This window comes from Schistocerca americana, chromosome 7 (genome assembly GCF_021461395.2).
Source record: "Schistocerca americana isolate TAMUIC-IGC-003095 chromosome 7, iqSchAmer2.1, whole genome shotgun sequence".
Classification (NCBI taxonomy): domain Eukaryota; kingdom Metazoa; phylum Arthropoda; class Insecta; order Orthoptera; family Acrididae; genus Schistocerca; species Schistocerca americana.
Genome location: NC_060125.1, coordinates 538,068,540 through 538,087,510, shown reverse-complemented (window position 1 = coordinate 538,087,510; position 18,971 = coordinate 538,068,540). Strand labels below are relative to the sequence as shown.

Here is an 18,971-nt window from a genome sequence, read left to right as displayed (position 1 = left end):
AAAGGCAGCATGGCTCAATATTTCTGCAAGGGACTTCCAACGACTTTTTGAGTCCATGCCACTTTGAGTACTCCACTACGCCGGCAAAAGGTGGTCCGACACGATGTTTGTACTTATCCCCCTTTTTTGTCACATCAGCGTGTATGTATTATGTGTAAAAACTCTTACAAGTAAACTACTCTGTAATTCAAAAGTATGCTCGAGATGCATGAATGGATGTGGACCGACACATTAGTTTAATAGAACCGAACAGAAGATTGCTCTGAGCGTCAGTTGGTACACAAATTCCGTTCACTAAAGAAAACGGTGTAACTGAATGCTTTTCGTGACACCAGAGACTTTGTAAGTTCACGGAAATCGACTCACTTAGTGAAGCAGGAGACGAATAAACTGGAGCGGACGTCTGTGTTATGTTTTGGGCTTACAATTTCTATTTTGTTTATGAGTTTAAAATATTATGCTTCTTCACTGACAGGTGTCTCTGGAATATACGTGCTGCGTACCGAGACCAAGAGCGAGAGGACGCGCTTGGAGACAACGTGTCAAGAACCGGATGTTTCCTTCTGTCCGTTGTTGTCGGTAGTGTTTGAAGTTCTACAGTGAGTGATCGGAGCGTTCCGTATGTGTCGGTGCAGCCGCGCGCCGCTGTCAGTGACGTAAGCACGCCGTAGCGAGTAGCGGAAGTGTGTACAGTGCGGGGTAGGGAGTAGCTCCGTGGCGTGTGCGCCAGCGTTCAATGGGGCCGTTACGTAAGCTGCGGAGCGTCTAGTGGGGCCCGGCGAGGCGCGGCAGCAGCTGTGCGCCGCGCCGTTCAGTAGGCCTGCAGCGGCCGCGGCGGCGGGAGGTGGGAGGCGGCGTCGCGTGTGCCGTGTGCTTTGTGTGTCGTGTGCGCGAGTGCGGCGGACCGACGGCGCGGCGTGACGGGCAGCCGTGGCTCGCGCGGGAGCTTCCGACGGTGGCGGGGGAGGCGGCGTCGGCGTTGGCCCGCCCCCGTCCGACGACGACTCGGAGGACGCCGCCGCGTCGGCGTCGGTGCCACCGTGGATGGCGTGCCGCCACGGCGCGGCGTCGGCGGCGTCGCGTCCCGCGCGGCGCCATCGCTCCGGAGGCGGCGGGGGTGGCAGTGAGAGCGCCAGCAGCGAGCCCGGGGGCGGCGGGAGCTCTGCCTCCGCGTCGGGGGCGGAGCGCGTGCTGCGCCGGCCGTCGTACACGTGCACGCCCTTCCCCTACCGCCGACACTACGCCGTGCGGCGCAAGAACGGCGTCCTGTTGCCAAGGTAACGCAGCCTACTCCTGCTACTGCTGCAAGCGTGCGACGGCTACTCAGTGACCAACAGGTCTTTGTATGCTCCGTGCATTGACAACGAATTCAATATTTATGTTGGGAAACCAATAGACAAAGCATTAAAAACAATGTCCGTAATAGTAGGAGGAGAGAAAATAAAAAAAAAAAAACTGTGAAGTATGCATGTGGTGAAGCAGTGTTGACCCAAACAAAGGAGGAACGAAAATGTTTGTGAACCTGGGAAAGGACTATGCGACAAGTATCAATTCAGGAAAGAGGAAAGTGATTTGAATCACCAAACAGTAGGGATCTATATGAGTGCGAGGTGTATGTTCTTGCGGACATGTACAAAAGAGTAAACTATGCGTTAGGTGGGTATGTGAGTTGGTCGAGAAATCTGCCAACATTTGCAATTAACGCTGTGTCTGGGTGGCGTAGTCGTTAACGCAACTGTCTAGTGAACAGGAGATGGGTGGTTCGAGTCCCACTCAGGCACAACATTTTCACTCGTCGCCGCTGTTTCCACATAAAGTCCCGATGCAGCAGTTCCTTCACTTTCTTCCACCTCCTCCTTCAGTCTACACATTAAGGTACTGTCAAAATATCAGTGGATGGAACAACTTAGCAACAAGTAAAACATGAAATCTCTGTCGAAATGTCATTGAAAGAAATAGCTTTGGAACAGGTAAAACATTTCAACTGCAACAAATCTTCTCATTATTAGGATGCGTACTATGCGAGAGTAGTTCGCTGGCTTAAAATAAATAAATAAAAGCAAACCCGAAGTCTACTGTTTTGATTGTAACGAACATTTTTGTTTAGAAGACACTGTTATTCAACTGACTCATGTTTTACCGCCGGAAGACGATATTGGGTGTTTGTCTTATACATAAATAATCTGCTAGATTTCTCGGTAGAGGATGAGAGATGTTTATTTCGTCAATGAATCTGCAGTCACGCACACGGAGCCACTGAAATATACCGACCTGTTACTGGAATATGAAGGAAAAATTATTTTTTACCGTATCGATATACTGATTATCTGGAAAAATGCCAACGGTCGTTGGGGAAAAGGTGAATGAAGAACACGAAGAGATAAAATTGGACGACAGTTTATCGAAAGTGACATGAAAGCAAACGAAATACAGTGCGTTTTAAGTGTAATCTTGTAGAGCTTGCAGTAAGCAACACCCAAGTAATTCAGTGAGCTCTCAAAAGTGATACGTACTATTTTTTGTACTTATAAGTACAGTAGATAGCACTTTCCGCTAAAACAATGTGTTTTCGATTATCCACGTTCTCTGGTTACCATGCAGTCTCAGCTCGTCATTATCCCATATGATAGGGAGACTGTCATACACAGGAAATTTGGTGTCATAAAAAGGAAATTAAAAATGTACGGTAAAGAAGAAATAGAGTATGTATGATAAAAGTTCTTTTCAAAAGGTGAAGTGGTTGTGGATAGTCAAAAAGGACAAGGAAAAATGCTTGAATGGTTCTGAAATGTTATGGAAAAAATTCTAAAAGTCAAATCGAGTAACAGAACGTCTATCATGAGTCACTAAGGACAAGATGCATGGAAAAATGAGAGAGGACGAAGACGCGGGATGCAAGAGTACTTTATCAAAACGATGAAGTTTGCAGTGCTTATGGAAGTAGCGCAGGACAGACGAAAGTGGAGAGGGTCCTGTCTATAACTGTTGTAAGACATACGCACCGAATAAGAAGGTTGACAGCACTGATTCAACAATGGTATGCCTTAACTCAACTGTTACTCTTGTGCGTTAGCTTTGATACTTCAGTGACAGCTCTATCTGTAGTTCATTTCTGAGCATTTTATTATGTGTGTTTCCGTGAGCACCAAGGAAGAAAAGGGAGAAATGATTCGTTTTCTGTACTCTAAATGGACTACAAAGTCAGTGAATGTTTAATGAACGCACTTACAGTTTGGTGATAGCCATCTAAAAAAAATATGAGAGGATAAATCACTTCAACAGCGGTAGCGTATCTATCTTCTACAAAGAGCGTTCGGATAGGCCATCCACTTCCAAAACTGACAGGAAAATCGAGAAGTCTGAGAGAATGATTCGTTATGATCGCCATGCCAAAACTGACATTGTGCATGAGTTGAACATTAGAAACGTTTCAGCATTTGTAATAGTCAATGAATCTGTCACAAAGTTAGTGTCCGCTGGTTACCACATTAACTGACAAGCAAACTGAAGAGGATTCAGAAGACTTTCTCAGTTTCATAGTAACCACTGATGAGGTATGGGCCCAACACTATGAACCACAGTGTAAGCGGCAGAATATGTTGTGGAAACCGATATCTTCGCCTACAAGCAAAAAGTTCAAAAGCCGAGCTCCTGCAGGAAAGTTGACTATGACAGTAATTAGGAATATGAAAGGTTCGCTGCTAATGTATTCACTCATAAAGATCTAACAGCGATTAGTGACAGCTGCTGTGCGATACTGCTAGGTGTGAAACCCAAAATCACTGTGAAGAGGAGAAGGGAGCTTTCAGGAAGAGTGAATTTGCTTCATGCTAATGCCTGCGTTCATACAGTTGGGAAAACAATCCAGAGCGTCCAAAATCTTGCTTTCGAGATGCAGAGCACAAATCGTACTGTGCTGCTCCAGCTCCATGTTATTTTGGTCCGAAGAAGGAGTAACTACATGCATCGGCTGACGAGGTTGCGGAGACAATACACCCGTTAATATGCACGACGCCACAAAACTTGTTCCAGGACATAATTGTGAAGTTTCTCCAGAGATGGACCAAGTATGTTCAAGCTAAGGAAAGTTATGTATGGAACAAATATTTCTTGCGAAATTGTTTCCCAGATAAAAAGTTGCTTTTTAAAAAATACCTTTGCTTTTTGACTTGCCCTTGTGCTTAATTTGATGCTTCCATTTCTCTACCAGCTAAGATGCATCAGTTGAAGCAACTGATCCCTCAGCACCTCAGACATTTTGACGTTATGTGGAAGGGTGTATTTTATTACTTTTTCATCACCTTACTCCGCTTGTAAAATTACAATACCTTGTCATTCCTAAGACCGAATAGGGAAATTGTTTCTTGATGTGATATATTCTGCTTCGGTGTCTTTTGATGGAGTAGAATTTTGTTTCTTGTTGGATCGTCTCTTCATCTACTGAGTAAACGTTGCCAGTTCGCTGTTACCTGGAGTTATCTGCTAGACTTGGGCATGCAGCAGCCTTCTGTACAAGCATCCCTCTACAGTCATCTTGGCTTTGAGCTATCCAGTGACGTTCTAGTTATCAAGGGATACAGAACGCCATATGCGGAAGACTATCCATAAAAACCTTAGTCGCCATTGTCACGCAGACTAGTCCTACTTTGTATGGGATAAGCCTTGGTAGTTGCGCAGTTTTGTTGGATCAGGACTTATCCTTATGTCTGCATTTCGGGTGTGTGTGCACTTGACACGTTCCAAATCGTATCAGTTATCGTGAGATTGATCAGTGGAACACGTAACTAACTAAGTAACTAAAATCAACAGTCAGAAGCTTCTTTTTAATATTAAAAAATTTGAAGTTCTGCACTCTTTAATGACGTCTTTTAGATACTATCGGTGATGAGCAGGTCTCTTACAGTTTCTAATAATGTTTACACAGAGGTAGTTAGCATGGACATATGCGGAGCACAATAAGTATTGTCTCTTCAAAGAGTAAAATTTCACAAAGTGCGGAAGTGAACACATGTTGATTAACTCTTTAATTAATTAGAAAAAGTCACAGTTTTGTTGTCAGTTACAAATGTTGTTCTAATGACCCAAAATACACATTCTGGTTGTCTATTGCTCATTACTATAAAACATGTTGTCTCAGCTCGTTGTACACGAATAGAGAAGCAACTTAAAAGGTTCCTGAGACTGGGATAAGGGACTCACTAGCTATACCAGCCAAAGGCTAAGAGTGAAATGAACAGATTGGACATACTAACTGAAAACTAAAATCAGACTGACTGAAAATAAGCTTTGGCCTTATAAAGATTTACTCCAGGGTATCACTGCCCTTCGTTAATTTATAATAGCTTACAAACAATTAGTTCAGAAAAATCATCTCTCATTGGCTAGAAAGATTATTATTGTATTTTGTTTATATATTATTTCTTTGAACAGTATCTATTAAAGTATGCCTACACAATGGAACTCCCAGGTTTATGTTCATCAGATCCATGTTGTACATATGTCACAAATTTAGTCATTGAAAATTTAATAGAATTTGGTTAAGGACTCCTGCTCATCAATATTGGAGTCACTGAATTCAGAAAAATCATGATCAAAAGTATATCAACAGATCCAGGAAATTTACAGTAGTATGGTTTTGATTGGCGCTGGAAGTCTTGACCAAGTGAAATCTTCAGTTTACATAAGCTTTTAAACTAATTAAGTTTGGATTATCATGAAAACTTTACTGGAAACAGGAAAAATAACTCTTTAATTTGGAAGTGCTCATTCTTCCTGAATTTACCTATTAGCTCATAATATTTTTCCTACGGATAGATGTACAAAATTTTTTAATTGCAGTAAATTTTGACTGTCATCATTTATGATGAAACTAATTATCTCATTGCAACCAGGAAAATAAATTAAATGAGCTGAGTAATAATGTTTTGTGGAGGAATTTGTTTCTAACATTCTGGTAATTTGCACTATGTGTACCTTATGTAGAACATTAACATAGGAATTCTGATAAGAAATTTAGCGAAAATTTCATATAGACCTTAATAAATGAAAAAGGAGTGAATACAAAGTAGGATAGTGTGCATCAACATGCTTTGTCACACAACAAAGAGGACTTGTGTAAGGACAGACGAAACATCAGATTTAATAGTTGCTTTTAGTTTCAAACTGGCGCTAACTAATATTCAAATTTTTTTTTAATTAAAAAGCTACAGTCTGTGGGTGGCTAAATACCTACATCCAGTGGAAATTTTAGTAAGATCGTGTAAATAAAACATCATCTACTAATCATTCAGCTTTTTATTTTGTTTTACAGAGTCAGTTTTTATAAGGCAGAATTCCTAAAACAATTTTGAATTATCACCTGTAGGTAAATGTCAACTCTTCTACCAACACACATAAAAAATACTTGCCCCAAAAATGTCTTTTTGCATTGAAAGGCTCAGATGGGCGATAGCAAGGTACTGAATCTCAGCCATCACCCATTCTCAACTCAGAAAAAATTACCCACTAATCGGGTACACAACAGATAACATGAGGGAACTCGAACAAATTAGCTACTGCCGATATGTAAATTGTTGTACAGTTGGATAAACATTGAGATTGTGTTACTGCAAAGTCGTTCACGTGACTATTACTTACGACTACATTGGTTCCAATGAGGTATAATGTTCCACTATTATATGAGGTTTGTGACTGGTATTTGTCACAGTCATAAAATTGTAAACATCCACTAAAAATGAAAACTTCCTATAAAGATTTGCAGTGAATCTGGCTTTCCATTAATTAATTTTGCGTGGGCTTTCCACTTCAGACCGTTCTGAGCTTCACGGTAGTTAAAATTATAAATGAATGGTCCCAAATAGTGTAAGTAATTCTAAAGAAAACTTTTGGTGACAGGTGTGAATGTTTCTGTACTTGCAGTTTAATAAGTCATGGTTGGAAAATATTGACAGAAATTATTTACAGAAAAATGAAGAAATTGGTAAAAGCTGACCTTCGGGAAGATCAGTTTGGATCCTGAGAAATATAGGAATACAGGAAACAGTACTAACATTTCCCCCTAACTTAGAAGATATGTTAAAGAATGACGAACCCGTTTATAGCGTTTTTAGACTTAGATAAAGTATTTTATAATGCTGATTAGAAAACACTCTTTGGGATTCTGAAGGTAGCAGGGAGAAATTAAGGGAATGAAAGATTATCTACAACTTGTACAGAAACCAGACTGCGGCAATAAAACATAAAGAGGAAGCAGTGGTTTAGAAGGGATTGGAGCACAGTTTGTAGCCTATCCCCGATGTTATTTAATCTGTACATTGAGCAAGCAGTAAACGAAGCCAAAGAACATTTTGACAACATAGTAAGATTCAGGGTGTTAAAGGAGAAGGTATAAAAACTTTGAAGTTTGCAATGACACTGTACTTCTGTCAGAGACAGAAAATTACTTGGAAGGGCAGTTAAATGGAATTGACAGTATCTTGAAAAGCAAATACAAGACGTGCTGGCGTAAGCTATCGCCAGCACATCGGTCGGCAAAGAGATTGCGAGAAAATTGATAGTAGGTGCTGGAGCAAGTGCGCCTATCATTAGAGAGGCCAAAGACAGACTCACAGGCGACGCGCCGCCGACGCCCTATGGACCGCTAGTATTTAGATCGCCGCTGTAGACCGGAGGGCCGAGCCAGTCAGAGTGAATCACAGTCTCTTTCACTATCCTAGTTGGCGTCTGCCAGTTCATGTCACCAGTTACGAGAATTTAGTGTTTATAGCGAAACTTGTACTTCACCAGCAGTGAGGCTAAAATGGACTAGTATGGAAGAGCTTGTACCACGACACATGGACTAGCTTAAGATAAGTAGCTTTCTGTTCTGATGAATAAAGGACCCTGTTAAGATATGTGTGCAGTTGTGTTGTAGGAAGAGGATACTGGCCACGAAACAACATCCTCTCCCTTGGTTCCCCCGGTACAGGACTGTACAGCGACAATGACGACACAAAATAAGATAAACATCAACAAAAGCAAAACAAGGATGTTGCCATGTGATCGAATTAAATTATGTGCTGCTGTAGGAATTGGATTAGGAAATGAGACCTCAAAGCCATCGATTAGTTTTGTTATTATAGCCGTAAAATAACTGATGATCACTGAGGTAGAAAAGATATAAAATACGGCCTGGCAATGGTTAGAAAAGCATTTCCCAGGAAGATAATTTCGTAAACATCAAACATAAATTTTAAATGTTAGGAAGTCGTTCCTGGATGTATTTCTCTGGAGTGTAGCATTGTAAGGAAGTGAAACGTGGACGATAAGTGGTTAGCAAGACGAGAATCGAAGCATTTAAAATATGATGCTACAGAATAATGGTGAAGATTAGATGAATAGATTTCTTAACTAATGAGGAATACTGAATAGGATTGTCAAGAAAAGAAATTTATGGCACAATTTGACAAAAAGAAGAAATAGGACAGATTCTGAGACATCAATAAATCATGAGAAGTTTAGTACTAGAGGGAAATGTGAGGTGAGGTAAGACGTGTAGAGTGAGACGAAGAGACGAATACAGTAAGCAGGTTCAAACAGATGTATGTTGCAACAGTTATCCAGAGATGAAGAAGCTTGCATGGGATAGAGTTACATGGACAGCTGCTTCAGACCAGTTTTCAGGCAGAAGATCACATGAAAAACAGCAGTGTAAACCAATATGATGCATCTCTTCGCCTATGTATGTACAACAGATAGCATTTATTCACGTTCGGGATAGACTATCAATCCCTGTACAAGCCGTCAGTTGTCTGCAGCTCTTTCTGGATTCCATGACAATCTTGTTGCGCTGCTCTTTATCAAATCATTCCACTCTAACGCCCCAATTTCAACTGTGTTTCAGCATCTCGTCGTTAGCTCCAAATGATCGTCCCACCGAAGCCAAAGCTAATTTGGGAAAAATTATATCACTTACTGTTTCTTACACTTATGCAGTAACTCACAACAAGCAAATATAAAGTAACAAGCCTTTTTTTCAATTTCGCCATTATCTCTGAATTAAGATCGATCATTAATTATAAAATTTGGAGTGTACAAGGTCTGTCTCACAAAAACAGAAGTGGAGCACCAAGAAGGTGAGGAAGTAACTAATGGACATTCACGTCTTGAGAAGATACACTATGTGATCAAAAGTTTCTGGACACCTGGCTGAAAATGACTTACAAGTTAGTGGCGTCCTCTATCGGTAATGCTGGAATTTAGTATGGTGTTGGCCCATCCTTAGCCTTGATTACATCTGCCGCTCTCGCAGGCGTACTTTCAATCAGGTGCTGCAAGGTTTCGCGGGGGATGACAGCCCATTTTTCACAGAGTGCTGCACTGAGGAGAGGTATCGATGTCGGTCGGTGAGGCCTGACACGAAGTAGGCGATCCAAAACATCCAAAAAGTGTTCTATAGGGTTCAGGTCAGGACTCTGTGCAGGCCAGTCCATTACAGGGATGTTATTGTCGAGTATCCACTCCGCCACAGGCCGTGCATTATGAACAGGTGCTCGCTCGTGTTGAAAGATGCAGTCGCCACACCTGAATTGCTCTTCAAGGGTGGGAGCCAATCAGATGCTTAAAACATCAATGGAGGCCTGTGCTGTGATAATGCCACTCAAAAAATCAAGGGGTCCAAGCCCCCTCCACGAAAAACACGACCACACCGTAACACCACCGCCTCCGAATTTTGTTCTTGGCACTACACTCGCTGACTGATGATGTTCACCGGGCATTCGCCATACCCACACCATGCCATCGGATCGCCACATTGTGTACCGTGTTTCGTCACTCCACACAACGTTTTTCTACTGTTCAATGGTCCTATGGTTACGCTCCTTACACCAAGAGAGACGTTGTTTGGCATTTACCGGCGTCATATGTGGCTTGGGAGCAGCCGCTCGACCATGAAATCCAAGTTTTCTCATCTCCCGCCTAACTGTCACAGTACTTGCAGTGGATCCTGATGCAGTTTGGGATTCCTGTGTGATGGTCTGGATTGGTGTCTCCCTATTACACATTACGACCCTCTTCAATTTTTGGTGTCTCTGTCAGGCAACATACGATGTCGGTCTGTACGCCTTTGTGCTGTACGTGTTCCTTCACCTTTACACTTCACTGTCACATCGGAAACAGTGGACCTGGGGATGTTTAGGATCGCGAAAATCTCGCGTACAGACATATGATACAAGTGACACCCAATCACCTGACCACGTTCGAAGTCCGTGAGTACCACGGAGCGCCCCATTATGCTCTCTCACGATGTGTAATGACTACTGAGTTCACTGATATAGAGTACCTGGCATTAGGTGGCAGACAACGCATCTAATATGAAAACCTACGTTTTTTGGGCTGTCCGGATACTTTTCATCACATAGTGTATGTTATCTTATTTCAGTGATTGCAGTAGGGAGTCAGATTTCTAAGGAACTTTTCAGTATGACCCCATGTATCAGTACGTTGTTGCACCCCCTGTGGCTTGGATGCCAACACTGATCTTTTAGGATGGGTTGGCATAAAAAAGGTCTATGCTCTCGTGAGGCAAACTGGCCCACGACTGTTGTAACTGTATACTGGTATGGGAACACAGTTGACATCTAATATGGTTCCACACGTCTATTAATTGGGACAGATCTGAGAATCTTGCTGGACACTGGACTACGTCAACATCACACAGATAGTTCGTAGAGACACGGGCCACACGAAGACGATCATTTTCGTGTTGAACATTGACACTTAGGTAGAGTTACATGAGAGGTAACACATGATGACACAGAATATCCGTGGCATACTGTTATGTCTATATGGGTGCCTCAGTAACTACTAATCATGACCTAAAGCCATATCTGACGGCTTCCCACACGATGATGCCAGGAGTAAGAACTCTGTGCCTCCCCAAAACATTACAAGAATGGTACCTTTCCACAGGTCGCCGCCATAACCACCGATGATTGTCATCCGAGTTAGCGCCGAACTACAGTTCATCACTGAATTCAGTGTGATGTCATTCATCAGAAGTTTATGCTTCCAGACCACGACACCTAACGAAACATGGCAATTTGTGTTGTGGTGTCAACCGTCGCCTATTCTTGGGGAGGAGTTCCCTAGTCTGGGTGCTCTTGTTGTCCAACCAATGATGCGAGATGAAACAGAATGTTGCAGGGAGTGCATTACTTGTTCTCACATAGTACGCGCAGATGTGAAGAGGTCACGATGTGCCTCGTGCACAATGCGGCAATCCACCCTTGTGGTGCTCAGATGGTCAGATGTGGTCGGCAGGTACCTTGGCGGCAAGTACTTCTGCCCTCATGTTCCCAAGCACTCCAACATCGGCCTACTGTCGCATCTGAATCCCCCACAAATATGGATATTGGCCGATTCGACCAGTTGGTTAAATGCAAACCTACAATGAGTTCCCTTTCAAACTCTGGCAGATGCTGATGGCGCTGGCTCACACAAGACCGCGGTATCTCCGTATCCTTCACACTGATCATTTTACGTCTGACGCTCTTCCCGCCCTTTATACCCTCTACAAGGCCTGGCTGATCTGCCTGTCATAGAGTACAGAAACTCTTATCATTCACATACTCACCAATGATACCAGACCGTGTCGTTTAGGTGATTCAATTTTTCGCTTGGCATTGTATTACAATAAAGGCAACAAGTTACCTCATACAAAACATCAATAATAAACAGCATAATACACGAGAAACCCACTTGAAAATGTGTATCGCTTCCGGGAATGCATCGTGCTAAATAAAAAGAAAATCGTGAAAGGCAAGTGAAGAAAAATTATTTTACAAAGAGACTCATTGTTTCTACAGTCAAAGAGTTTAACCAACCATTTCCAATGGATAAAATAAATAAAACAAAAATTGCATCTTTCCATTTCTCATCGTTGAGCCATCCTCAATTTAAGAAATGGTTGTGTATTTAACACCCATGTTTCGCTTGCATAAGCTAGTACACTCAGTATATTGTGCTTGTTTAAGGCTCATTTGAAATTTACTTCTGATTACAGCATTCAGATTCAGAAATAAACTCCAAGCCATTTTTACTCCCCTATCTATTTGTATAACGCTAGAGCAGCATGCTGTGTCCGGTTTACTTAAGAATACAAGTTCCTCAAGTGTTGCTAAACTTCATACATATTCTTTATTATTCTCGTATCGATATTCTTTACTGTTATCAATCCTTAGATCTACTGTCACACTTACTGTGTTAAGTTTCTCCAACTATTATGGACATTCCTTTGGATGCAAAGCAAGAAATCCGATGTTATCGACAAATCTACATCCGTTTACTTATCTTTTATTTTCATCTCACTGAAGCCCTCTTCCGAGGCTGAAGAAAACGGCGTTGGTCAAATGCTTGACGTCTTTCTTAATTTTGACCTCTTCCCTCTCTTGATGCAGTCGAGTGAAAGTTATAGACTTGTTCCACGCATTCTGCAGCGAAGTGATGTAGGTAGATTCTTTACCTTGGTTCAAATGCTGTCAGCAGACGTATTACTGTGACAGAGTCAGCCGCTTTCACTTGATTTCACACAAAGAGGTAACTGTTGTTCATTGCTTCGTTCTATAACTTCTAATGCCAGCTTTACTTCTCCCTGGTTAAAATGGATTTTTTGTGGTTGACTGCTGTGAAAGACTTCTATACCGCGTACAAGAAATTAATTGGGCTATAGCTCTTCACATATTCCTGTCTTCCATGTCACATTAAATGTCTATAAACACATACTTCTAAATATTTTACATCCGTATTTTTCTAGAATATTAGTAAAAAATAATTGGTCTCTTAGTATACGTAAGGGAAGTACGTAACATTTTCTTAAGTTAAGAATCAGCTGGCAGTTGATCCTCTGAGTAACGATCCTCTGCAGTCCTCCCCTCAGTTCACTATAGTTTTTAGCGGTACAGCTACTCTTTACACACGGTGAAGGAAAATGCTTCCACTCGGGATTTCACAGGAGCATGCCATGAATACTAGCAATAAAAAACTGTCTGAAACAAACTTTCGTTTAGTGTATAGTCTCGGTAATAAAAATAATAGATGTCAAACAATGGGAATCAAGAATAGGCTACAACTCTCTGTCTCTCTCTCTCTCTCTCTCTGTCTGTCTGTCTCTTCTCAGCCACTGCTTCCCTTTCGTGCCCCTCGATTCTTATAACTGCCGTTTGTTTTCTGTGCAAATTGTAATTATCCTCATATTCCTCTGTAAATATCATGCCTCCTATCGCATCTTTATCTACGTCCTCATTCGTTTTTGTAATATTGCCTTGAAGTTCATCTCCAATGTTTGGACCCTCTATGGACTCCTTCCACCTTTCAGCTTTCCCTTCTTTGCTTAGGACTTGTTTTCCGTCTGAGCTCTTAATATCCACACAGCTGCTTCTCTTTTCTCCAAAGCGCTCTGTAATTTTCATATATGCTTTATCTATCTTTCCTCTAGTGTAATATACCTTTAAATCCTTACAGTTGTCCTCTAGTCGTTCCCGCTTCGCGATTTTGAGTTTGCCTTACCTCTAATTTTTTACACGGTTCTAGTCCATTTCGCCTGCTTCATTATCTGAGCTATTGAAACCGTAATTCTAGTAGGTAGGTCGCCTTCAACAATAAGTGCCACGTACACACTTAATTTAAGTGTAATGTTTTGCACTACATAGTCCATTACGTTTGAACCCAGATTGCAAAATTTGTGGTCTGAAATTACTTCTCATACACGTAATAAGAATCGTAGTGAGCTGCTGTTCATTGGAGGTCCGTTTTCTACTATAGAGAATCTGCACCCGTCGGTATTTTGTTACCGACATTTTTCTATTTCTGGTGTGTAAAACATTGAACTGTGAGGTCCAGATGGGAAAATATATTTCACGTTGCATAACAGCTTCACCTGCTAAGAGTCTTCTTTCATTCTTGAAAGAGTATTGTATGTGCGATTGCGCCGCGAGTGCTGGAAGCCTCTGCGAAAATGTGTTGTCGCTGCTGAGGCATACTGTAAGCACTCGCAGGACGCGTAATCCCACGATTATCTGCCGTGAGCACTGTTGTTCTTACTTCTTATCTGTTAAGACGGCAAAATACACACTGTGATGTCAGTAGTGCTTCCCTGCAGGCGGGCGGAGTGCCTTGCACGTATATCAGCTCGTAGCGAGCAGCAGGTTCTAAACTGCTCAAAAATATTTTGAATGAACTGCATATCTGCAAACGAACGTTCTTAGGTTTAAGAGATAAGGGAGTGATTGGGTAAAGCAGGTTGTTGCTGTGCCTTTTACTCCGAACAGTGGTTTGTTCAGCCTTCCATGTCAATCTGTCCTGTGCAATCCTCTTCTTTTGCTACTGCAAACTATACCTGCCTGAAGCTATTTACAGCAATCAAGCCTTGGTGTTGCTTTACACTTGTATTCCCCACATTTCGCTCCATAACCAAACTGACTATTCCTAGGTGATACAGAATGTGTCGTATCAACCGATACCGCTTATTAGATATCTATGCTGTAACGCCTTTTTCTCTCGATTTTGTTACGTACCTCTTCTGTAATTATCTGTCTTTATTTTTAGAGTTCTACAGTACCACGTTTTGATGGCTTCTAATCCCTTCTTCTCTGTGATGCTTATTGTCACCGTTTCGTTTCCATGTAAGTCTACCCTTCAGATAAATACAAAAAAGAATTCTTAATACTTGTACTTAAATTTCTATTCGATATTAATAAATCTATCTTTCTTGAAATCCTTTTCTCCCTAATGTCAACGTCAACGTCATATTCTCTCTACTTCACCTATTATCAGTCATCTTGTCGCCCAAATAGCAAAAGTCTTCCACGGATCTCAGTCTCTCTTGCCTGGTTTAATTCACTCAACAACGTCATATTTAAGGACAGACGGAGGACAAAAAGCATTCTTGTACTTAAACATACACACACACATCAAAAAAAGGTGTGCATCACCTCGGTTCCCAGAACTCCTGAAGATATACGTTGATTGTGGGTATTGTATCACAGACACAGTCCCTTTGACTGTTCAGAGATGTCACTAAATCCGCCCAAAGATGTAAACAACCATGCATGAGCAGCACCTATTAGACTGAGGGGGTTCGACAGCCGATCAGTTCCAGTCATTTCACCAGGAAGGAGGCACACGGCTCGTGTTGTCTATAGTTCAACTATGCGTAGACTGTCAATACCGAAGTTCGATCACGTCCGCGTTGTTACTTTGTGCCAAGGAGGGCTCTCAACAACGTAAATATCCAGGCACCTCGGAATGAACCAAAGCGATGTTGTTCGGACATGGAGGCTATACAGAGAGACGGAAACTGTCGATGAAATGCCTCGCTCAGGCCGCCCAAGGGCTGCTACTGCAGTGGACGACCGCTACCTACGGATTATGGCTCAGAAGAATCCTGATAGTAACGCCACCATGATGAATAATGCTTTTCGTGCAGCCACAGGACGTCGTGTTTCGACTCAAACTGTGCGCAATAGGCTGCATGATGCGCAGCTTCACTCCCGACGTCCATGGCGCGGTCAATCTTTGCAACCATGCAGCACGGTACAGATGGGCCCAACAAAATATGCCGAATGGACCGCTCAGGATTGGCATCACGTTCTCTTCACCGATGAGTGTCGCATATGCCTTCAACCCGACAACCGTCGGAGACGTGTTTGGAGGTAACCTGGTAAGGCTGAGCGCCTTAGACAGACTGCCCAGTGAGTGCATCAAGGTGGAGGTTCCCTACTGTTTTGGGGTGGCATTATGTGGGGCCGACGTACACCGCTGGTGGTCATGGAAGTCCCGTAACGGCTATACGATACGTGAATGCCATCCTCCGACCGATAGTGAAACCATATCGGCAGCATATTGGCGAACCATTCGTCTTCATGGACGATAATTCGGACCCCCATCATGGACATCTTGTGAATGACTTCCTTCAGGATAACGACATCGCTTTACTAGAGTGGCCAGCATGATCTCCAGACACGAACCCTATCTAACATGCCTGGGATAAATTGGAAAGGGCTGTTTATGGACAACGTGACCCACCAATTATTCTGAAGGATCTACACCGAATCGCCGTTGAGGGGTGGGACAGTCTGGACCAACAGTGACTTGATGAACTTGTGGATAGTATGCCACGACGAATACAGGCATGCATCAATGCAAGAGTACATGCTACTGTGTATTAGAGGTACCGGTGTGTGCAGCAGTCTGGACCACCACCTCTGAAGGTCTCGCTGTATGGTGGTACAGCATGCAGTGTGTGGTTTCCATGCACAATAAAAAGGGCGGAAATGATGTTTATGTTGATCTCTGTTCCAATTTTCTGTACAGGTCGCGGAACTCTCGGAACCGAGGTAATGCAAAACTTTTTTAGATGTGTGTATATCCTCAAAAAATTACAGCTTATGCAGTAGAATGTGAGACTTATATGTACAACATAATGCTTGATATTCTGTGCAATTTTTGCTTGAAAATGAGCGTCGCCATGCATTTTATAAGGATTTGATTTTTAATGACTATTAACTCTATAATGCACCTTTTCTCGTAAAGTAATCAAGCCACAAGACTGGAACTTCGCAGTTTACATACGCATAAGAGGCTAATAAAACGTGTGGACCATATTTTTGTTTAAGGTCATAGTTACTTCGAAATTAATTTTCCAGATTTGTGCTACCTGGGACTGGTGTATTTTTCCCAAATTTTAAAGGAGAACTTTTCTCAGAAAATAGATAACGGAAAAGTGCTGCTCTGGATTACTTAGTAAGCAGTTCTTAAGAACTAAGCCAAATTTCAGGATGGTAGCTTTTATAGTGCCTGAGAGAGGGTACATAATAGCTAAGAAAAGTCAATATACGATAATTCACATTTAAAGCTTTTATTTCAATTTTTGACAATATTTCTATACCTATAGTCACTAATTCTGTCCATAACCATAATTTTTATTCTCTTCCTCATCTTTGTGGAGTTATCTCTTCTCCGGCCTCCTTTGCAAGCTAACGTTTGCACTTTCTTCTGCTGCCTGAGCTTTGTCCAGTCGTGCTTTATCGATGCTTCTGAGTATCTTCAGTGTGAATGCACCTGGGTGAAAGCCCAGTCTCTGAAGGCACTTAAAATTACCTACATTTCCACTACTGAACACTAGACAGGCATCACATGCAGCTACGTTCACAACAACTGAGGACACAAAAACTGTTTCTGGAAAACGCATCCATATAAGATGATTGTAGCTCTCGTTCGTATTCTGTGTTTTCCCTTGTACACACTTTTTCAGCAGTGCAGGTTAGCTAGGTTTTAACCTAAATCCATTAGAAAACTCTCTTTGGTCAATTCCTTCACTAATTTTCTTTTTCTATGAAATCAGTGACTGTCGAAAATTGTTCTTCACATTTAGGAGCAACATGGGAAACACTGTTTTCCTGTACATTTCGCACGTGAAATATAACATTTCCTCCCTATTTTGAGTATGTATCCACTGTTACGACCCATTTCGAGCAAAACAGGTTGATATATGCAAAACTAAAACCTTAAATAAGTTTGTAGCACATACAATTAAAAAAACCATGTTGTAAACAAAGGAACAAGCAAAGATAATCTTTCTCACAGCCTTCTAGATTCGTCTTCAGTTCGTTTCGTCTGTATGAACGAAAAATTAACGTACAAAAAAGACACCAGCGTAGAGAAAGTGTGGATCAGAGCATAGAAAGAGGGGGCGCGACAAGAATAGGCTCTCAAACAAAAGTTTTTAAAACATTTTTCTAGCCAGGATTCTATTGTGAAACACTGTGATGTTATTCTTAAAGAATCGATCTAATAATATACGCTATTCAAAAAAATTCGAATTTTTTCACAGTTTTGCCCTACATCTGCCCTTAATTCGACCACATTCGGTTACCCTTGCTTTGTTTTGTTCTTATAACATCCTTGCAAAGGACTAACCCCTCCTTTAAGGTAATCTTCCAAGTCGTCTGTTGTGTTTGACAGAATTAGAATGACATCGACAAACGTGAAAGTATTGTGTTTACTTTTGAACTACAATGGCCTTTCCAAATTTCTCCTTAGTTTCCTTTATTGGTTACTCAGTGCATCCTCTAAATAAAGTCAGGGATAGGCTACAACCATGTCTCACACCCTTCTCACCTAAAGCTTGCCTTTCATGTCCTTCGACTCTTGCAACTCCAGAGCGTGGTATGTACAAGGTGAACATAACTTTCCGCTCACGGTATTTGATGCTTTTTGCCTCCAGAATTTCAAAGATTGTATTCCAGTCAGCACTATAAAAAGATTCCTCTAACTATACAAGTAGGATAAACGGACGTTTCTCATTCCCCAGTTTATCTTCGAAGGTAAGTCATCGGATCCCAATTCAGTCGCCTGTTCCTACATTCTCAGCAACCCAAACTGATCTCCGCGGCAGGTTGTAACCAATCTCTCACTGGCTTGCAACGATAACTTATTAAACTTATGATTCCGTAATATTCACATCTGTTATCATCTACCAGGTGTGAATGGCATTATTACATTCTTGTTGAAGTTTGGGGATATTTCGTCTGCCTCTCATGTCTTGCATAGCAATATGTATAGTTCTGTCGCTGGATAAATTCCTGATGACGTCCGTGATTCTGAGGAACTGTTGTTTATCCCACTAATTTTTTTTTTCGTCTTAAGTCTTTTAGTAACCGAGCGAGGCGACGGAGTATTTATCGCACTGGACTCTCATTCGAGAGGACGACGATTCAGATCCCCGTCCGGACATCCAGATTTAGGTTTTCTGTGATGTCCCTAAATCGCTCCAGGAAAATGCTGGGATGATTCCATTGAAAAGTGCGCGTTCGATTTTCTTCTTCATCCTCTCGTAATCTGAGCTTGTGCTCCGTCTCTAAAGAACGACCTGTCGACGGGACATTAAACTATAGTGTCGGTGCATAGCTCGTACCAATTTCCATAAGACAAATGGT

The 18,971-nt window shown here is 41.9% G+C and overlaps 1 protein-coding gene across 1 annotated transcript in view; it reads right to left on the bottom strand.

The window, feature by feature from the left end:
• Positions 1-542: 542 nt before the first annotated feature.
• Positions 543-18,971, bottom strand: part of LOC124623069 (vegetative cell wall protein gp1-like) — a 186,584-nt gene continuing 168,155 nt past the window's right edge. The window contains exon 3 of the mRNA XM_047148862.1: positions 543-1,226. Coding sequence (XP_047004818.1) covers positions 543-1,226 — 684 coding nt within the window. The remainder of the gene's footprint in view (positions 1,227-18,971) is intronic.